General features: G+C 37.0%; 2 protein-coding genes and 1 long non-coding RNA gene across 4 annotated transcripts; 1 reads left to right on the forward strand and 2 right to left on the reverse strand.

Moving 5' to 3' along the window:
* Positions 1–2150: 2150 nt before the first annotated feature.
* On the reverse strand, positions 2151–3207 carry LOC119988509. Its single transcript, XR_005465621.1, has 3 exons — positions 2647–3207; positions 2470–2551; positions 2151–2333 (listed from the first exon to the last, which is right to left on the reverse strand). It is a non-coding gene; the product is annotated as an uncharacterized LOC119988509 (long non-coding RNA).
* A 9027-nt stretch (positions 3208–12234) lies between these two features.
* On the reverse strand, positions 12235–15140 carry LOC119988227 (alkaline ceramidase). 2 transcript variants are annotated; one of them, XM_038833191.1, is made up of 3 exons: positions 14982–15140; positions 13559–13878; positions 12235–13073 (listed from the first exon to the last, which is right to left on the reverse strand). In XM_038833191.1, exons 2-3 carry the CDS (start codon positions 13810–13812, stop codon positions 12560–12562), a joined length of 768 nt encoding a protein of 255 aa, XP_038689119.1. In that variant the 5' UTR covers positions 13813–13878; positions 14982–15140; the 3' UTR covers positions 12235–12559. The 2 variants fall into 2 exon arrangements, with proteins under 2 accessions (XP_038689119.1, XP_038689120.1); XM_038833192.1 differs by having other exon boundaries at positions 14963–15118.
* A 3096-nt stretch (positions 15141–18236) lies between these two features.
* Positions 18237–19566, forward strand: LOC119990010. The gene is made up of 2 exons (XM_038835817.1): positions 18237–18726; positions 18897–19566. The coding sequence occupies exons 1-2, from the start codon at positions 18342–18344 to the stop codon at positions 19403–19405; spliced, it is 894 nt and encodes a 297-aa protein (XP_038691745.1). The 5' UTR covers positions 18237–18341; the 3' UTR covers positions 19406–19566.
* Positions 19567–23143: the final 3577 nt, after the last annotated feature.

The raw sequence follows: 23143 nt of genomic DNA on the forward strand, positions 1-23143 counted from the left end.
TATACTTAATTGTATTTGCTATAGAATATTGATATAGAAATATTTTCATAAATAGGGATTGGATGTGGGTTATATAGTTTTCTTCTATACCTAATACAAAATTTCAGAGAAAAAAACATACCCAAATGACGTGATACAGAAGATGACTCGCAAGGATCACATGTTATGTTTTGAAGTTATTTTGCTCTGTGAAAAAGCCTCTAAAGACACATAATCAATGGAATCAAACAATCTAACAACTGGTCATTGAACTTCTCAACATAACTCAATCTAAAGTCTATGATTTTCGATGAAGCATCTTCAGACTCATTAAAGAAAAGACAATTTCAGCCTTTTAGGCTTCTAGTTCTTGTGAACCTCATTAGCGTTGCAAAAATAGAAGAAATTAAAGGAGAAGAAGACTCAATGATCAAGTATAACTCGGACTCAGAAAGAGTTGTTAATATACATTAATATTTGCAAATACAAACAAATGTATAAATTTGTAGGGGCATGTGTTGGGAAGAGAGAGACAGAAACTGGGTAAACCAAGTTCAAATACATATTTTTGGAATGCCTTATTCTTGTTTACAATAAAGAGAATATTCCTTATAACAAAAAAAAAATAAAATTGGCAAAGGCTTAGAAAGGAAAATAAAAAATATCTATAACAAGTCAAAGTTGCTTAAATTAACAGAGTAGTTCATGAGGTTACTATTAGTTGTTTCATGAAAAAATCTTATAATTTGGCTCTTTTTTACAGGGATAACACAAAAATCTAAGTCAAAAAATACGCTAATTTCTTAGCTTGTTCACATGTCTTCTTTGAAATTTAAATGACAATTTCATGTGGTTTGCCGGTATTGCATGTAGCCCGTGGGCTTACCATTGTAGTGGAATAGTTTTATTTTCACTCTTTTATCCTAGAATTCATTGTCGAAAATTTATTGTTTTAATATAGATTCTATTGTTTTTTTAAAGTACAGTGTAGAATTTATTGTTTTAGTTATGAATTCATTTGTTTTTGAAATTCTAATGAAAAAAACTTTGAAATTCTAATGAAAAAAACAATGAAATTAAGAAATTCCATTAAAAAAACAGAGGAATTAAGATTTATCCGATAAAACTCATCGACAATGAATCTTGTTAGAAAGAGTTTAATGTGCTAATTCTGAATATGTAATTTTTTTAAAAATCTAACATGTATTTTAAGAGTTAAAACATTTTAAAATTTCATTTAAGATATCTGAGCTCTCATGACTTACCACTATATGAACTACATAGCACTATTATATATATATACTCATAAAAACCCAAAGTCAAAAGAAATTGATTGTAATTCACCAGATCTCAAATGTATGCATAACCTCTTTTATTTGGTTTATAAAAATGTTTTTCCATGCAATCTGACAAAAACATTCACCCTAAATTCTCAAGGGCTTCCAACATCAGTTGTAATTTAACTAAACCAAAGAAGAATGTAATTGCACAACCTATTGTTAGGCTGTGTGTTTAGTGATTTCATTTTAGAAGCAATTACATTACCTCACTAACCAAATCGAGAAACCAAGTATGTCATGCTACTTAGTTTAATTGGAAAATCAAACATGAATTGAGGGGGAAACTTTTTCAGGTTTTCAAAACATGAACATACTTGAGAAATCTACATGTCTGACCCCAGATTTTGGATTTCTAGTGGGCTTGACTGCCCTGGAACTGAAATGTGTTCAAGCAATCCACTAAAATCCCCAAAGCTCAGTCCAAAAAGATAGCATGCTTAAACTGATGATCTCCGAAATCCCAATATTTTAAAAAAAATATACATACATATATATATATAAACCCAAATTTCCAAACAATAGTAGATTTCTCAAAATTTCCCCTTAAATCAGGAGAAAAGAGATTAATACAGACAATCCATCAAGGGGAAAAAAAGAGAAGATGGACAACTGGGGAGCATCAGGGGCGGCCCTGGGGTGGGGCGACATGGGCGGTCGCCCCGGGCCCCTAAATCCCCAGGCCCCAAATTTTTGACGAAAATATTGATTTTATATTAATCTAAACACAAAAAACCAATTAAAAACTGACAATTCTCCACATATTTCAACTAAAAAACTAATAAAAGAAAATTTTTGATTTTAAAATAAATAAAAAAAAAACACAGACCCCTTTTCTAGAGCTCGCCCGGGGCGCCTGTAAACTCAGGTACGCCACTGGCGAGCATAAACAAAATAAGTTTGACTCGTATGACAAACAACTCGCCATCCTCTCCAAATACGGTGCCGTATGACTACATGTCGAGCCCTGCCCTGTTTCTTAAACAGATCAAACCAAATCCAATGTCTAGCAACAACCTGAACCACCAGAGCCCTTAATCACACAAGACATAACCGGAAGCAGAGGCGATTACAGATAAATAATACATTGAACCCAGTTAAAAAACCTAAATCCAAAACTACACCATAAACTACTCTAATAATCCTTGCGTACCTCAATTGGAGCATCCCAGTAATGTAATTTCGTAGCTCTCTGGGTTGTTCATTGTTGTCTTCGTCTAGTACCTATCAATGATCTTGCAAATCAACCAAAGAGAAGGACAATCAAGGATATGATTATGGAAAAAGAAGCGACAAAATGGGAGAAAACATAAGCAAAATATGGACACACCGAACACAACTTCGACTTTGGATTTGACTGTTGGCTTCGATTTCGGCTTCCATATTGATAAATACATGCACCCAATTTCAGGAAGATTCAATTTCGAAGAAGACGACCAAACGTTTGAAGACCCAAGAGTCTGAAGCGGAAATCGTTTACAATATACTTTTTTGAATTTAATTTATATATTTGAATTTATCTGGACATGTGAGTTTCGTCTTATAGATATTATAATAATATCATCATAGCAACTCCAACCGGTCCCCTAAAATGGAGAAAAGTCATTTTGAGGGACCATTTTTTGAAAACACATGCTCCAACCGGTCCCCACCCACAACCCCCAAAATGGTATTGAACAATCTCTCTCCCTCAAACATGGCAAGGTATCATGCATCCCTCAAAAAAAAATTTATTATTCTCTCTCATGCTTTCCCTCTCCATCGCATGAAAATCCTCCCACTTTACCAGATGTTTCTGGGCTTGAATCAGATCTGTGCAAGGAGAAATGAGTTTTGGTGGTGAAATCGAAACTGTGCAAGGAGAAACCAGATCTGCAAGGAGAAATAAGTTTGACGGTGTTAGAGATGTGTATATTTTAGTATTTTTTAGTCTTGAAGGGTAGTTTGGTCTTCTCATGAGTTATTGTATATATACTCTTGTATACTCCTTTGGAACACACACTATTTTTATCTCTATTATCATGGTATCGCAGTAGTTTTTTTTTTTTTTTTTTTTTTCTCCTACAAATTTTTTTTTTCTTTCGTGCGGCGGCCCTCTTCTTCTTCTCCGGCGAGCTCACTGCTGTTTGCCACTGTACTCTTCTTCACCGGCGAGCTCCCTGCCGTGCGCCACTCCTCTCAACTCTCTCGGTGCTGCTCTCTGTCTCTCTGTCCAGCTCACCGTGCACCACTGCCCTCTCTTTTTCCGGCGAGCTTCCTGCTGTGCGCTAGCACCACTGCCCTCTCTTTTTTTCCGGCGAGCTTCCTGTTGTGCGCTATTGATACTCTGCTCCCTGCATCTCCGGCGAGATCTCTCTTTGGCACCCTGCTGAGTGTGCATCTTCAGTCACGGCACCCAGCCAGCAGATCTGGTTTTTTGATCTTCTGAAATTACAGTTTGGTCCATCCAGAATTTTTTAAAATTGCAGTTTAGCCCTCCAGATTTCAGAAATTGCAGTTTGGTCCCTATAATTTTTTTGAAATTGCAGTTTGGTTCCTCAAGATTTCAGAAATTGCAGTTTGGTCCCTCCATTTTTTTGAAATTTCAGTTTGGTCCCTCCAGATTTCTGAAATTGCAGTTTGATCCCTCCAGATTTCTGAACTTCCAGTTTAGTCCCTACAGATTTCTGAAATTGTCATTTGTGTTGATGACAACTCTTGGTAGTGATTTTCCTCTCTTGCCGGGGACTGGTTCCTCCGCCACACGGTCTCTGTCGACTTCTGCTGTTGCTACGCCACTCTCATCCTCGACGACTGTTGGTTTGACCACCTCTGAACTTCCTCGGGATTTTCTTCCCACTTCGACTGATTTTCGGCTCACCGCTGCTAGTGATTGGCCTACTTGGAGTGCCACGGTTCGTAATGCTCTGTTTGGCCGTGGGCTCTTATCTTATGTCACGGATGGTCCACCCGTTGACTGTTCTGATGATGTTTTAGCTGCTTGGAGTCTTCGGACTAATCGAGTCTCCAGTTATCTCATTGAGTCTCTCGACCCGGCTCTTCGACCTGATCTGGTTACTCAATCTGCCCATGTGGTTTGGAAGTCTCTTACTGCTCGTTTTGTTGAGCGTAGTGGGGCTCGTCAGTATTCTCTTCTTACTCAGGCTGCTGCTGCTCGTCAGGATGATAGGTCTATCCAGCAGTTCTATCAACACATGCGTGGTTTTTGGCGTGAGTTGGAGGCCTTTCTCCCTGCTGGCAGTCATATTGCTACTCATGTGGCCTTTTGGGATATGCGTCATATGTATGAGTTTTTGATGGCTCTCCGCCCTGAGTTTGGTTCTCTGGTTGGTCAGCTTATACATCGTGACCCCTCTCCCAGTCTTGAGACTGCAGTTGCTGAGTTAGTTGCAGAGGAGACTCGTCTGCGCCTGCTAGGTGGTGTTAGGCCACCTCCCGCACCCTCTAGTTTCTCTGGTGTTCTTGCTGCGGCACCCTCTGGTATTTCCACAGCTCTTTCACCTTCATCTGGTCGTCCTACTTGCACTCATTGCCTGCGGCCAGGTCATACTTTGGATGACTGTTGCAAGCTTCACCCCGAGCGTCGTGTTGGACCTCGAGGTCGTGGTCGCCGTGCCTCCACTCCTATTGTTGCGGTTGTTACTCCTGCACTTCCTTCTCCTGCTTCTGCTATGTCTCCTATTGATATTCAGCAGTTCCAACAGTTCCAGCAGTATCAGCAGCGTCTTGAGCAGATGACTGCTTCCACCAGCACTGGTAGCACTCCTGCATCCTCTGCTTTCTCAGCCACTGGTATGTCTAGTACTTGGATTTTTGACTCGGGGGCCTCTCATCATATGACCTCTGATGCCTCACTGTTGACTGATTGTAGTCCCGCACCTCCTATTCCCTCTATTTACACTGCTGATGGTTCTCCATTGAGAGTCTCTCAGGCTGGCTCTATTACTACCACCTCGGAGCCCTCAGGCCATCTCTCTCTACCCTCTGTTCTTCATGCTCCTCAGTTGAGCATGAATCTTATTTCAGTTGGTGGTATATGTGATTTTGGCTATGATGTTTTATTCACACCCTCTTCTTGTCGTGTGCAGGATCCGTCTACCAGCCGGGTGATTGGCAGTGGTCGTAGAGTGGGTGGTCTCTATCATCTCCAGTCTCTCCACCTTCCCTCCTCGCATCCCAGTTTTTGTGGTCTTGCCTCTCCTACTCCTGATATCTGGCATAGACGATTAGGTCATATTTCTGAGTCGCGACTGAAGAGTCTTTCCCTGTCTGGAGCTCTCGGTCGTAGTTCTTTTTCTGCTTTGAGTCCTTGTCTTGGTTGTAAGCTTGCTAAAGCTACAGCACTCCCCTTTTCCGCCAGTGTATCCCAAACTTCTAGTGTTTTTGATCTATTACATTCAGACATTTGGGGCCCTGCACCTCTCCCTTCTATTTGTGGTTATCGTTATTATGTTTCCTTTATTGATGACTTTACTCGCTATACTTGGGTCTATCTCTTACAGCATCGCTCTGAGATTCTCGATGTGTATGACCGTTTTACCACTATGATTTTCACTCAGTTCGGTTGTCGCATCAAGACACTCCGTTCTGATTGTGCTCTTGAGTACTTGTCTTCTAGTATGCGCACGTTGCTCTCCTCTCACGGTACCATTTTTCAGCACTCATGTCCACACACACATGAGCAGAATGGTGTTGCTGAGAGGAAGCATCGACACATTCTAGAGACTACTCGGGTGCTTCTCCTTTCGGCTTCTGTGCCTCGTTCTTACTGGGCTGAGGCTGTTCTCACTTCAGTAAATCTAATCAACATTACTCCCTCTTCAGTTCTGCCTGGTCGTATCTCTCCTCATGAGCGGCTATTCAGCTCCCCACCTGACTACTCTCGTCTTCGCACATTCGGCTGCACTTGTTTTGTCCTATTACCTCCTCCTGAGCGTTCCAAATTGTCCCCTGTTTCTGCCAAATGTGTTCTCCTCGGTATCAGTGCTGAACACAAGGGTTATCGTTGCTACGATCCCTTGACTCGGCTATCTCTCGTCATGTCTCATTTCTTGAGGATGTTCCTTATTTCTCCTCGACATCTCAGGATCTTACCTTTCTTACGCTTCCGCCCTCACCCACTCCTGACATTTCTCTTCCCCCTACTCCTGTTTCCTCTACATCCATTCTAGATATTCCCATTTCCTCCACTCCCTCAGATTCTGCTCCCACTGAGCCTGATCCTCCATCTTCCTCCTCCTCTTCTGCACCTGATCCCGTTCCCACTGCACCTGATCCTTCATCTCCTCCTCTTTCATCTGGTATTACTCCTTATCCTCTTCACTACACCCGTGATCTTGACTATGTCCCATCTGCTAGTCCTGATCCTACCTTATCCTCCTCGGCCACCTGTACATCCCCTGCTAGTATGGATCCCCCTGCTCCTCGCTATCCTCAACGCGAGCGACGCCCTGTGGAGAGGTATGGTTATAGTTCTGTTTCTACTTATGCTCCACAGTTTACTGCTTTTCTTACTGCTCTTCATTCGGAGTCTGAGCCTACCTCATACAGTGAGGCCTCTCAGTTAGTTCAGTGGCAGCAGGCTATGGCAGAGGAGTTTGAGGCTTTTAGAGAGACTCGGACTTGGGATGTGGTTCCTCTTCCTGCTGGTGTTAGGCCTATTGGCTGCAAATGGATTTATCGGGTTAAACGTCGCCCTGATGGGTCTATTGAGCGCTATAAGGCTCGTCTTGTTGCTAGAGGTTTTTCCCAGGTGCATGGTATTGATTATGATGAGACATTTGCTCCCGTTGCTCAGATGACTACAGTTCGCACTTTATTGGCAGTTGCTGCTGTTAGTCAGTGGCCTCTTCTTCAGATGGATGTGAAAAATGCCTTTCTCAATGGTGATCTTTCAGAGATTGTCTACATGCAGCCCCCTCCCGGACTTCGGACTCCTCCTCAGCATGTTTGTCGCCTTCGCCGGGCTATCTATGGTCTCAAACAAGCCCCTCGGGCTTGGTTTGAGCGGTTTCGTCAGGTGGTGACTCAGGCTGGATTTATTGAGAGCTCTCAGGATCACTCTCTCTTTGTTAGGTCATCCCCTCAGGGACGGGCGATTCTGTTGTTGTACGTGGATGATATGATCATTACAGGTGATGATACCGCTGCCATTCAGTATCTTCAGCAACATCTTCAGTCTCAGTTCCGAATGAAAGATCTTGGATCTCTCCGGTATTTTCTTGGCATTGAGATTACTCGTTCTGATCATGGCATTCTGCTATCCCAGCAGAAGTATCTCTCCGACATTCTTAGTCGGGCTGCTCTCTCAGATACTCACAGTGTTGACACTCCTCTTGAGCTTAATGTGAAGCTCCGTCCGACTGATGGTCAGCCTCTTCCTGATCCGACTCGCTATAGGCAAATTGTTGGTCAGCTTGTGTACCTATGCATCACTCGTCCGGATATTGCTCATGCTGTGAGTATTGTGAGTCAGTTTATGTCTGCTCCTAGCTCAGTTCACTATGGTGCTCTTCTCCGGATTCTCAGGTATCTCAGTGGGACTATGACTCGATCCCTGTTCTTATCATCATCTTCGTCCCTCACTCTTCAGGCCTACTCAGATGCTGATTGGGCAGGTGATCCTACTTCTCGTCGCTCTATTACAGGCTATTGTGTGTTCCTTGGTGACTCTCTTATATCTTGGCGCAGCAAGAAACAAAATGTAGTATCTCTTTCGAGCACTGAGGCAGAATATCGTGCTATGGCCACTACAGCTAAGGAGATTGTTCATCTTCGTCGTCTCCTTAGTCACTTGGGTGTCCATATTTCTGGACCAACGCCGATGCATTGTGACAACAGGAGTGCTATTCACATTGCCTGCAATCCTGTTTTTCACGAGAGGACGAAACACATTGAGATTGATTGTCACTTTGTCCGTGAGCAGTTTCTGTCGGATGTTCTCTCCCTACCTTTCACTTATTCTGTTGCACAGTTGGCGGATTTCTTCACGAAGTCTCACACTGTTTCTCGTCATCAGCTTCTCATTGGCAAACTCTCGGTGTTTGACCCACCTTGAGTTTGAGGGGGGGTGTTAGAGATGTGTATATTTTAGTATTTTTTAGTCTTGAAGGGTAGTTTGGTCTTCTCATGAGTTATTGTATATATACTCTTGTATACTCCTTTGGAACACACACACTATTTTTATCTCTATTATCAGACGGCAAAAAAATCATTTCGGTGGTGACCCTTGGTAGTGAACTCGGTCGTGGTTGTGATGTTGGTTTCGGTGGTGGGATAGGTTTTCCATGGTGGAGTGTATTTCAAGGGTGAAATGGGTTTCAATGGTGGAATGGGTTGCGGTGGTGGAAAGAGAGAGTGAAGTTTGTATTTGGTGAAAAGAAGAAATGGGTTTGAGGATAGTAGCAATTGTGGCTAAAACCGATTTAGGTTGCTTTTTTTTATTATTTATCTTTATTAAATTATTCTCTTTTCAAGTCTTATGTAATAAAACAATTAAAAGCAAAAGATATTAATAGGACAATATTTACAATAAAAACATCTTATTTATAATAGTAATCATTATACAAACCAACATCCAAATGAAGGTATTAACTCTATTCTCCCCCATGAAGTTGCCATAAATGTTCAACGAGATCATCTTGCAACTAGGAGTGAGTGTCTATCTCTAATTAGATAATACGTGTTAATAAACTCTAGAGTTTCTGGTATACCTGTATGTGAAATCGGTGGTGGCATATACCCTTGTAATGCATCATAATTGAAATTGGTACCATAATTGTTCCTCTCATCCTCAACAATCATGTTGTGTAGTATAACGCATACAATAACATACTTGAGTAGTGTAGATAATGTTTGAGTGTGGATTATGTTTGAGTGGTAGATAAAATATGACGAAATATTTATTTTTAAAAATATTTATTTAAAAAATATTAAAGTATTCATTTAAGATATATATTTATTAATATTATTTTAAAATTAATGTTAAATAACGATATTATTAACATTAAAGTGATATTAATTGTATTTGTTATTTGTTAATAATAAGTTAAAGTTGAAGGTAGTTAGAAGTAGTTATGTTGAAAAATAATAAAATATATGATATGATGTTGGAATGGAGATGTGGTTGGAGTGGTGTTAAAATAGAGATCTCTTAAAATAGATTTTTGGTTAAAATGGGGGAGAGGATGTCCCATAAAATAGAGTTGTGAGTTAGCGATGCTCTCATCTATATATTTGATTTAAAAATATTTATTGTTTTTAGTAAATATTCTCTATTATATTTGAATGTTATCACATATATTTAAAAAGCTGTGAGTTTGGGAGGGAAAAGAAGATGAAATGTATCCAACTTTTATATATATATTAAGATTTTATCTATAAGTCCCACATTTTCAAAAGGTTATACTATTTGCACTCCCATTTTTACTTTGTAAACTCCCTCTATTATTTCTTTCATCAAGTCACTTATCATTATCAAAAGTCACCTCATCACTCATTCACCCACCTCTTTTATATTTCTCTTTTTTAGTATTTATTTTTAAACAAATGGGACCCATATGACATTTTCTCTCTCTACTTTTGCATTAAAAACTGTCCATATGACATTTTCTTCCGGTTTTACAATCTTGCCCCTTTTAACCAAATTGCCCCTCCAATTGTTTTCAATTACCATCTTGTCTATTGCTCTTTTTAACATTTTTTTGCTAAAATGATAAATGCTATTAATATTTGTAGATAAAAAAAAAAAGTTTAAATTGCTATGCATCAATTAAGGGAGAGGGGGTTCAATTACTCAGTTATTCTTCACTCTACATAAAGACTTCAATGCCTTGATTGACTGAAATCACAGTGTTGTAATTTACATAATTTGTTTGAGTATTGAAATGTTATTTGTATGTATTTTAGTTGAATATTTGGCAAAGAGAGACATCCTATAAGTGAAACCAATGAAAATTAGTGAGTGCATCAAAACGTATATATATACACACATATGTACATAAAAACTTTATCAAGACAATTTGGCCAATAATATTTCATGCTTCCATGTTGTCCCAATTCCAAGCATACTATTAGATTTGGGTTAGGAATCACCTAGTCACGAAAAGCACCACAAGGCCTTATTTGTCCTTTTCCGATTCAGATCTTGGCAATTATCTGTGGCGGATAGTGTAAGATTAAAATAAAGACAAAAGGTATTACGTCTAGATAAGCGACGAGCAATTCATGCCTTTTGTGATTTTGTTCGCTTCCCAGCCCCCCCCCCCAACTACTTTCTAAAACGGGCCCTACACAAAACAACATGTCCAATCTAAATTGTGAAACTTTACTCCACGCTAAATTAGTAGCATAACGAGTGGCTAAGAGTGTATTTGGCTTGAGAGATTTGGGAAATGGAAGAGATGAAAAATGAGCTCTCTCTTAATTTTTGTTTAACTATTAAAAAGAAAAAGAGATTTGGAGAGGATTAGAGGGACGTGTCAACCAATTTTTTCTTAGAATAGTTATTTCCCAAAATAGAATTATTTGGAGGGGAACAGATAGAGAAAATAAGTTATTTATAAGTTAAAAAAAATCTATTTTGCCATTATAAATAGTAAATTTAAACCCCAATTTTATTTTATTTTTCTTTTATGATAATTAACAAATTATTTTATTTATTTTGTATCTATCCAAGACCTAGTTTGCTAAAGTTTTTTGAAGTAGTAGATATATTAACAAAAATGGTGATAGCTGAAATGCTGGATAATTTTAATAACAGATATACTGGATGAATGTTGTGTAACAATTATTCTATGTAGCATATTACGACAAATTACGTCCAGGGATATTAAGCATTTTAGCTGTAGCAAGACATATAAATGTATATAAACAAAAAAGTTTAAATTTATAAAATATATAAAATTAATGAATATAAAATAAAGATAATTAATTTACAACCCATAATTAAATATAATATCGGTGACTACAATTAATTAATTAATTATATAGAGTGTAAAAATTGTGATATTTAATTATACGAGGATAAAACTGGAATAAAGCTAATGAAATTGTTAAAATTTGTAGCATTTTAAAAGTAGTAGAAATGTCTTATAAAAATATATTAGAATATGTGCATAGAAATGATTGTTTGGATGATTTGTAGCATTTATACTAGCAAGTAGTATAAATACTGTCAGATGCTCCAAACGTGCCCAATTATAAGAGTGAAAAACACTCTTACCAGTCTTTTATTCTAACACCTGCCAATCAATGTCTTTGACTCTTTTCAGCAATTAAAAGTCATAATAACTTGTCACTTGTCACTTGCCATTTGTCATTATCAAAGGAGGTGTCAGATGCTCCAAACGTGCCCAATTATAAGAGTGAAAAACACTCTTACCAGTCTTTTATTCTAACACTTGTCAATCAATGTCTTTAACTCTTTTCAGTAATTAAAAGTCATAATGATTTGTCACTTGTCAATATCAAAGGAGGTTTATATAGCAAAATGAAGGGTGTCAATAGTTACGCCGTTCCAAAAGCATGGGAAGATAAGGGAATATTCTTCGGGGAGATAACGGAATATTCTTCTTATATAAGTGATTGAACATTAATGACGACCTTTCATGCTTCTGAACCACAATTTTTGGTCATTGGCCTATAAAAGGAGAACTTAGAAGTGCTTCATCAGAGTATCGTAAAACAAGAGAGAATAAAATGCACTTCCAACATTGTCAATGGCAAAGAAACCTCATGTTGGAATCTAGCAATCAGACTGTGGTTGCAAATTAATGGTTGAGTATACCTGTCAAAACAACTATAATTGTTGCACGAAATAGATCCTTCCAGAAACATAATCATATTTGGCTAAACAAGGAGAAACGATGGCACTACAAAACAGAATAAATGAATAAAGGGCGTTGATAAGGAAAGCAAATTAGCAAATTTACAGTTATCCAACCAAGAACATTACCAACATAATCAGAATTCATGATTCAATGAAAGAGTTCCAAAACAATTTCATCATAAACATTAATGTTTATAAAGCAGATAAAAAAATAATCTAAAGTATTCAAGGATAAAGCATCTACTACCGACTGCCCAAAACCCAAAACGGCATATAAATATTGTACATATCCTAGTTTTACAATGAAAATTTGATGCAAGCTCGAAAGTCGATTCAGCATTCTTTGGGTCCACCCAGAAAAGCAAAAGCTTGACAAGAACGACCTCGAATTAGTAGGAGAAAAACGTACTTAATCTCATTGCGTTTTTGGCTTTTCGATCTTCACGAATGGCAGAACCCCCATGAAATGGACAACTTTTGGAGCCCAACCCCGTTGTTGGGCACGACAAAACATCAAGAATGTGTTTGCAAAGTAGGAGTTAAAACCCATGAAGATGTGCCACAAGGCATGACCCTGAGGATTGACAGGCCAACCTGATATCTGCTTACAGAACAGCCGATCACATAGCCAAAACATTGTACCTAAAAAAAGAGTTGCCACATAGAGCTTTGCAAGCCGCTTAGCAGAGATGTTCTCAGTGTGAATGTAGTACTTGTACATTCGAGGGATGCAAAGAAGGCATAAGATCACGTAATGTACCTTGAAGCCAATACCAAATCGGACCACTGCATGCAAAACAGCAAAAAGAGCACCATAGAGGAAAAGGAAGGTAGGCATTGTACTTCGATAGTGCCAATCTGGTGAATAGAGAATGTACATATATAGGAGCATCTCCCATACCATAGGGGTTTCATCACCCTGTTGTTGCCTGGAAACAAATTTTAATGATCTTCAAAGGTGGCTCTCGACAGCCAATGAGAAAATAAAGCAACAAATTGAACCTCAAGCTTAAAATTCAACACCACCAACAGCAACTACAAATATGTTTTGCTCTGGTTTACATGTCCAATACATACTTAACCCCCACTAATCGCCAACCCCCTCAACAGGGAGGAAAATAAAGAGGGAAAAACAAAAATAAAGCAGACGACCTAGTCTACTTGTCAAACCACATAAAAAGACTCGGCAGTTTTGGTTTAACTTTCAAGTAATGTTTTACTAATAGGGTGGTTACTGATACAGTTCTTCAACAATCACCTCTTTAAACAACCCAACATCTAGAAAAAGAAGAAAGACTTGAAAGTACAAAATCTTGAAAACTCTGAAAAGCTACTGGCCTAATAAATTGTCAATGTTATGAACTTAATAATGTAAAGGACGACAATGAAATAAAGAGTTGAAAGTGATACGTACACTTGTTGCAATGTAGCATGATATAACATGCTTCCAATAGAAAGTATCATATTAGATATGTGAAGAACAGTGAATCTCTTCTCAAATCGTTGTCTTAATGCATTTATAAGGCCCATAAGAGCTAAAATGATGGCTGGAACGTTCGACAGGGTGTTGTAAAATTCCGCAATATAAGAAGAGTGAGAATAATTGGTCTCACAACACTCAATCGTGGATGTGACTGGACCCCAAAAGCTTGATAATCCTTCAGCCATTTCCTCTATTTATGCCCAAATAGTGAATATTGAATAGTTCCAAAAGTCTTGTATATAAAAATATTGCTGCAGAGTTCAAGGAAGCAGCAAGTTATAAGCACGCAAAACAAGCACAAACTTCAGTTCCCTGAAGTTTATTGGCAAAGAATCAAAAGCAAAATTTATAAAGCACACCAAATTAATTGAAAACTTTCCACCAGCTAGTAAACATATTTGGCAAACCTACAACATTAGCTGCCCCAACAAAAGTTCATTCCATTAAACACAAATGTACCTTCCAAAATGTGAAATGTCCTAGAGTTGGGTTCAGAGCGAGAAGATCATCGTTTTATACCATACGCAAAAATCATAAACAACAAAAATCATAAACATCTCAAAATCCCTCCAAAAATCTATCTCAATAACTCCTTGAATTTTTCGATCTGTATCAAGTTCATTCAGAATATTAAGCTCTCAAGGAAGGTCAAGAAGCACTCATGCAAACAAAACCCCAAAAGCTAAGTCAGCAGTTATGTTCCCAAATCTTAAGTCCAATCATTAGAATCTAGAACACTGTCTAGAACTAAGTAACTAACAACTAATACCATTGGTAGCCTTGACCAATAACCGCCTTGTCAAAGAAATCTCCCCTTAGGTCTAATCAAGTCAACAGGCGCTCCATGATTCTCCGCATGTGCTTAATTTCAGATATATTATATTCTTCCATCACTCCCAAAAACACACTCCATAGAGTGAAATAAAGCCACAAAGAGATATGGACTCCTGAAACGCATTCCATATATTGCTTTATTCGACCCTTCTTATTCTCTAAACATGAAACCAAGAAAAAAAGATAATGGGGTTTCTAATTCCAACTGACAACGTTGCTTCCTCGCTAAGCAAAACATTAATACAAAATGACTAATCACACATCTAACAAATATAAACTAGAGGCACAAAGATTAACAAAAAGGTTGAACCACCCATCTTCAGCAATATAAATAACAAAACAATACGAAATTCAACAACCCAATCGGTTCAGCTACAGGAAACGACCACAATAATTCGAATCAAATCTCTGAAAAAGATCCAATGAATTCAACCCCTTAAATCAATTGAACTAATGCCAAAGCACATACAAGGAAGGGAAACATAATAGTAAGAACAATACATCTAATAAAACGAAAAACCTTCAGATGGATCTCATTTCAACTTCTCTGCTTCGCTTTAACGCTCTCTGTCTCTCCCGTGTAATATTGACGGCCAATTAGGGTGATGGAAGGGAATATCTTTTCGGCTTCCGATGCAAAGGAAGAGTGCGTTCTTTTTTCTTTTTTTTCGGAGAACAAATAAATCTTTTTTTTAAAAAAAATTATACGAAATGATGGCGTACAGCTTACGTTGACAGAGATAGTGTTCTCTCTGTTCCGGTTAATACGATGGCATAAAATCCAACAATATTAGGGATTTACGAAATATTTAAATGTTCAGATTTTAATTCAAATTGAATTTGGACGTTGTTAATAGATCAACTTCGAATTTGTTTAAGTTTGAATTGTTTAATTTGTCCATAATTATTGATTCATAAAATCACATACAAAACAAGTTAATAATGACCAAACAATCAAGTTGAGAATAAAATAAAATTACAATAAGTAAATAATATCAAATAATTCAAAGTTTCAAATCAATTTGCCCCATTCAATCACCAGATACAATCAATCAATCTCTATATGGCTTGGATAATAAATTCACATTAACTATATGTCTGAAATTCAGGTCCGAGTTTAAATCGGACAAGATTTTTGTGTTTGAACCCTAATCCGATTTTAAATCGGATTTTTGTATTTGTACATGAATTTCGGACATATAACTAATGTTCAAACTTGGTTTAATTTGAGTCGGGCAAATTCAGTTATCCAAACCGAACAAAGTTTTGCTACCCCTACCTACAGGTGAGTTTTAGTCACACTCCGAATTTTACGAACTACACCCCGACATATCCACACCCGTCAAAAATGTAAATATTTCTAACCACACTATAAGTAGTCAAAAACTCAAACATTTTTGAAATACACCTCAAAATAATAATAATAAAAAAAAAAGAGCATCGTTGTAAATGACTTGTTCAAAGTGTTTAAACTTCAATAAATGGATGTGAGAGATCAATTTCCCTTCGTGAAAGACTATGTGTCTGTTTCGCTGTGTGTTTGCACTGTTTTTCTTGGCTGTGGTGAGGTGCATCATAGTTTTTTTTTGTGACACGTCAAACACATTTTATCAACAGAACTCACCTCACAGCACCACAGAACCTCGTACGTAGCACCTTACCTCATAGCATCAAAATATAAACACTCTCAAATGCTTTATACAGTAACATAAAATACTTTAGGTCAAATACTTTATTTTAGATTAATATACAATACAAACATTAAGTGATTTTATATTAATATTATTAGTCATTTAATATAACCGTAATTTAGATACGCCAAACGCACCTCATCATAGTTTTAAAAGTGATACGCCAAATAGTTTCTGCGTTTAAACTCATATCACAACACCATAGTTTTATACCTCACAGCACAGCAGTTCACAGCACTCCCGAACGGCTACTATGAAAGCTAAGGGATTGAATTTACATACACAAATGACCGTGATACCCACATGTGATCGACAACAAAGAATGCATGTGAATCAAAGTATGGGCTCCTCCAGATCCTTGATACGACTTGGAAATTTGCACAGGCTCTGCAAATTAAGAGCTCAACAACAATTGTTTTATTTTCTCGTTCGAAGGCCAGGATGACCTTGAACAAACACTCCTCTTGAAGATCATTCAGATACTATTCTGATCTTCACATATTTTTATCCTCTTAAAAGATTGATTTTCTCCTCTTACTAAAGGATCGACCACAAATAATGCAAAAGAGACTTGGACTCACTCATTGTTTTTGGCTTCAGAAATCTATATAGAGAAAGAGAGAGAGGAGAGGTAGATGAGAAGGAAAGCTTTGTTATATGGTTTTATTTATAAAGGTTGGGGTGTGAGTATCTCACATTTAAAAAAACAAACGGAAGCATTACATGATCATAATTTATACATCCATAATATGTCCATAACTAGGTGGCATGAGGAAAATGTAGGGACTATGACTAGGTGGTATGGGAAAAAGTGTGAGAACCATTTAGAATTAGTATATATGCCATCTAGATTATGGATAATTATGGACATCAAAATTATGGACACATATCATTTTGGAAAAACAAAAGGGTCAAAGGTATTGTAAGTCGGGGCGTGATCTGTAAAATCCAAGGTGTGATTAAAATTTACCTGATATCTGTGATACGGTTCAATAACATAAATCTTGGGCCTTCACTGCAGCCCAAGTGTAGATCAACTACAGTTTGGGCTGAACTGAAATTAAACTCGATTAGGCCCAAATAGCCCTAGTATCTTCGGGTTGAAACTCGTCAGCTGATGTGTTTGCAGTTTTGGTGTGTTTTTTTTTGTCTAAATAAAGAAACGATAATTAGCTATGGAAGCTTTGCACCATCATTATCAAAAATTGTATTGCACTTAATTTAATAAACGGATATGTTTAGCTTTGGTCCTATCATGTATCTTGTCCTATATAACATTATAACCTCCAAATACAAGTTATTCACTTAGACGCATGAAATTAGTGTTCCTTCTTTTTATGATAGGTTCCTAAAATAATGTTAACAACTAGCAACGCTACTCACAATTGTGTAATTATAGATTGATACAATGTATCTGGACAAACTTAAGGTTCATTGAACATGGTCACTCTTTCACACAAATCATGAGTCTCTACCTGAAAAAGGAAAATAAAGATCTGTTTCTATTTTCCACGTCCAAGTGGGATAACCTACATAGTAATTATTAATTCTAGTTCCGTGTGCCGCCGTCAGTCTAGTGACTGTTTGCGGTAAACGCACGAATCACACCTGGAAAATCCAGTCAGTGATCGGATGGTATTCAGATGACGACATAAAACCATATACTCCAACATAAAGATAAATGATAGGACAATGTTAGAGACCCATAAAATTTGACCCCCAAAAATCCTTCAAATCTATGTGCCATTAAAATAGTCGTTAATTAAAAACACACATGTAGGATCCACTTCATATCCAACACTTCACATTAAATGAAGGTATTTTGAGATCACTTTTTGAAATCTCAAACATTATTCTAAATGATAATGGGCCCTTTTTAACTCTTTTAGTATCCTAACAGTTTGAACTTTTTGTTGAAAATAACAAAAATATTGTAACTGATCAAGAAGATGTCAAAACTTGTACTAGTGACAAACAATATGTTGAATGTGGACGCTAAAAAGGAAAGATTCATTGGAACTAATTGTGCACACATCCGTATATATACGTAATGATAGCATCTTCAACGTAAAAATAAACCCCACACCATTATTTCAACATCTCCTCCACACCATTTCGCCATCTCCACCTCACAACCAAACCTCCATAAAATCACATAATTTGCCTTTCTTCACGTATACACGGTGACAATGGTAAAGATTCCGGTGAGGTTCGAGAGGGTGGCTGCGGCGTTTAACGAGGCTTCTCGGGCGAGACAGTCTCCGTGTGATAGTAGTGGGAGCGACCACTCCCCAGATATTACTCCATACGATTTGTCGGATCTTGTCAATTGCTTTCTTGAAAGAGACAACGAAGACGTGCGCGAGATCGAACAAGAAGAGACAGAGTGTTCGTGGTCGGATTCCGAGAACAGGGACAAGTTGAAGAGCTTGTTCTCCAACGATGACGATGATGATGCGAAACAGAAGATTTTTGCGGAGACAGAACTTGCATTGGGGGTTTTTAAGGATCGGACTGTTCAGGATTTGAAGCGCAGGTTGATGTCTCGTTTACGTGACAGAGGCTTTGATGCTGGTGAGTACTATATTCATCCAGAATTTTATTTTCTAATTTTAATCTTCAATTTATTAATTTAGAACGTTTCAGGAATTAATTGATTTTGAATATATGTGAAAACATTTATTTAGTTATGTGAATAGTTTATGGACGCAATTTTCTTGTCAATGTTCATTAATCAATTTCAGGTCTCTGCAAGTCGCGGTGGGAGAGATTCGGGAGGCATCCGGCTGGGTGTTACGAATATGTTGATGTAAACATCAACGGTACTCGCCACATTATTGAAGTAAATCTTGCTGGAGAATTTGAGATCGCTCGTCCGACGAACGGTTACCTCTCATTGCTCAATCTTTTCCCAAAGATATTTGTAGGGAAACCAGAGGAACTGAAGAAGGTGACAAGGGTGATGTGCAGTGGTATAAGAGAGTCCATGAAGAGTGTGTCGATGGACATTCCTCCATGGAGGAGAAATGGGTTTGTGCAAGCTAAGTGGTTTGGTCATTACAAGAGAACAACTAATGAAACACCAACAAAATGCGGAGATCATGACCAAGAGGTTGTTGCCAGAAGAACAATTCTTGGGTTCGAGGCTTTCCCAGTGAAGGCTTACAATTGCAGAGATGATTATGGTAGGAAGGATGGGATGAGATTTGGTCACTTGACTGCTGCTTTCAATGGCAGTGGCAATGGCAGGTAGTTGTAGGATGGCTGGGAATGCTTGTAAAAAGTTGCGTGTACAAAGAGTGCCATTTACTTATTTCTAGTTCTTTGAAATGTTTTGAGAGAGGATCTGTGTAAAGTTTTCGGTGTAGGCCCCTAAAAATTAGAATTCAATGTTCTTAAGCCCAAATGAGGTCATATTTTTGAACAATATAGTTTCAGCTTTTAAGCTATTGGGTCCACTTAAAATGGATTGTATTTTAATCCATTTAATGTGAACTGTTTGACGTGTCACTTAAAATAAATGTATCATTTAAAATAACTGAGGCTCAACCAAGGGGGGAGACACTCTTTGGGTATGGGGCAATTGCCCACCTTAGTTTTTTGAAAAATATCCTATTAGTACTAATATTTTTCACTTTTCCCCTTTATCTCTTAAAAAAATATATATATATATATATATACTATCCCCTTTTAATCTTTGCCCTTTCAAAAAATATTTTTTCAAATTATTTTATTCCAAATTCATTATTCTTACCCTTAAACTACAATGTTAAAGTACAAATCAACTTTGACCACTGTTAAAATTCAAATCAACTTTTGAAAAGAATTATTATTTGATTTAGAGATTGATTAGTCCAATGTTAAACCTTCATTTTTTCATGATGATTATAGAACAAACATTTTTAGCTATGATTTTCTATAAATAATCTTAAAAAAAAAGAAAAATTAAATATAAGTCCTTCATGGGAGAGCCTTGTTCCAATAGGGACATTCTTAAAAGTCGTATTCTATAAAGTCCATGTACTTTAAACTAATATTCCAAAAATGACAAACTCTTATCCTAATTTTTTAAATGACTAAAATAACCTCAGTTTAATTATTTAAATTTTCAAAATTAATTATAAAGTTTACAAAAATTCATTTCTCACTTACGAAAGTTCCTCTTTCACGACTATAGCTGCAGGGAATATTTTTCTTTCTAATTTTCTTCTTGAAATTGATTTTCTAATATGAATCTTGCATCAATTTTGAATTTCTATAATGATTCACCTTGCGATCCTGTTATTTTGGATATTCTCGGTGTTCGAATTTCTATATCTGATCATACTCACCACGGGACTTGTACTTTTCCTTCTATCTGTCATCAATCATTATTTTCGAAAGTTTCTGTGGTGATTTTTCATATGTTTTTTGGTTCTGATTCCTGTTGCAAACTGCAGGTGATATGTTAGATGTTTTGATTAATTTGATATCTGTCATAATGTTATCTGTCTTATTGAAATGTTATCTGTCTTTAATGAAATGTTATATGTCTTTAAAGAAATGTTATATGTTTGAAGTTCCAAAACAGATAACATATAAGAACAGATCTGAAACAGATATATTATCTGCAGATTCAAATCCAATTTCAGAAGGAAAAAAAAAGAGTTCAAAAAAACAATAAACCTCAAAGGTGATGCGCCTTGGTCCGTGGAGTTGATGGTCATCGGAGTTGGCCGTATTGGCTGGATCTAGCTCTTTTTCAAATGGTGACCTTGATTTCAAGAAGCTTTTTTGGCGAATCAAGTGATAATCGATGGCCAGTGATGATTGAACTTTGATCGAGCTGACCTATAGCTTTATTTCAGTAGTTTGTTCGTCAAAAATGATGACTGGACGGTCAATTTCTAGTGGTCGACATGAAGGAAGAAGAAGAGAGAAAAAAAAAAGTAGGAGGAAGAAGAATGACATCACGCGTGTGACTCTAGATGGATTTGAAAGATATATTTAGGGGTATTTTTGTCAACACAATACAAATATACTTTTTTCTAATGTTTTTCCCACGTTGTCTTTCATTGAATATATAACTATCATATTGTCATTTCCCCTAATTTCCCATAAAAAAAATTCGGGGCCCATTTTGAGGGTAAACTAAAAACCTTGTGGAGTTTGTGGTGAGCTTGTAAAACCACACCCTATAGTGATTTGAAAAGTCTTAGATTGGTAAACCTAGGTAGTGGATATAGGAGGTTGTCTCAGAATCACTTTAAATTGTCTAATGTTGAATTATTGCTTGCTTTGGAAATTATTTTGGCCGTTTTAGACCTTTGCATTAAAATTAATTTTATGCCCTTGTGTGTCGAAACATTGCTTGACGTTGCTTGTGTGCTTAGTGGAGATGGAGATCACATTGATCAATAGGTTGCTTGTTGGTTGATTTATTTTCTTGTTAATCTAATTGCTCATATTTGCCATCAGTAGAGACCTTTTGGTCACTAGGATTTTGGATTACTTATTTGTCCACATCATATTGTCTATCACATTGAATTGATTTTGGTGCCACAGTCATCATCTAGGTTGAATCTTGCATTTGGTGTTTGAATTGGCTATCTTGCATATTGTGGAGACATCTCACATTGTTTAGACTTCTTGCTAAGTGCTTGTTAATTTGGATTACACTCTATTTGTATAACATTCATCATTTGAAGTAAACTTGATTAGGTAACCAAGTAGAGACCAACTTGTGCTTGTGTTATGAGTTTTCGTGCATCCTTGTGTTTAATTTGAAAAGGGATCCATATTTGGAATTAAGAGACACAATTCACCTTATCCTTATGTGAGCCTAGGTCCCACAAGTGTCTATTCATGCTTAGAATACAAAAACAAAAACAAAAACAATAACAAAAAGAAGATATGAATCAAGAATGTTTGAAATACATGTGAAACACAAGAAATGTAGGAAAGAAATGGCATTTTAGACGCCAAATGCCTAAGTAACTCCAAAAGCTGGAAGAAGTGATGGATGAATATTTAAAATAGATCTAGGAGAAGCTCAAATCAGCCCCACTGATATAATCTCTAGATACCCAGCAAGAAGAATAAAGTTGGCCTCAAATTTCCTACATAACATTATGCATCAAATAGGAATGATGGTCCCAATAATCTTCCTTTAAACATTTCAATACTGCTAGAGAATGGAAAAAAATTGATGACCATAGTTCTTTTTTGATTGAACCTCTAAATTGAGCCGTCAACGTCATTTAGTTAGGACGTTCTAATAGTTAGTATATGTGTTTTATGTGTGTTTTAGTTCAATTTTACTTTTACAAGTGTTCTCGTTTGTTTTGTAGGTAACGGGGGCAAAACTGCTATTTTTGGAGCAATTTGTGCAACTGTCAGACATGCCATCCAGACACCTTATTTAAGCCATCTGGACAACAACCTTTGAAGTCTACTCTTGCACCTCTCAGAGCTCCCGCGTGTAATAAACCCATTTCTGGACAAAAAATAGGTTTTCAGGACACTCCAGCGCTGTGTAGCATTCCCGTGGAACAGAGATATATGCGGACACCTCATCTGTGTTGTTCGGAAAAAAAGAAGGCATTTTAGGGTTGGTTCAAATGATAGCCTGTACGGACACCCTCATGGGCTTTTCGAACAGGTATTCGAACCTGCAATTTCAGAACATATTTTTCATAGGTTTTTTTGGAAAATTCCAATTATAACCAAGGTATTGAAAATCGAACCGGCCGGTTTTCAATTGATTTGGTTCATTTGTATAAATTAAGAAAATATTTTTAAATTTTGTTCATGGTATGGTTTGAACTGATGGCCTCTTATTCAAGAAAAAAAAATACTCTAACCACTAGACTATGAGATTTTCATTGTTTAAAGCACCACTTTATTTGAATATATAGTATTTTATAAAAGTTCCCTTATATAAAATATACATATATATATAATAATAATAATTCATTAAATTGAACCCGGTTCAAATCACGGTTGAACGGTA

The sequence above is a fragment of the Tripterygium wilfordii genome, chromosome 21, assembly GCF_013401445.1.
Source record: "Tripterygium wilfordii isolate XIE 37 chromosome 21, ASM1340144v1, whole genome shotgun sequence".
Classification (NCBI taxonomy): Eukaryota; Viridiplantae; Streptophyta; class Magnoliopsida; order Celastrales; family Celastraceae; genus Tripterygium; species Tripterygium wilfordii.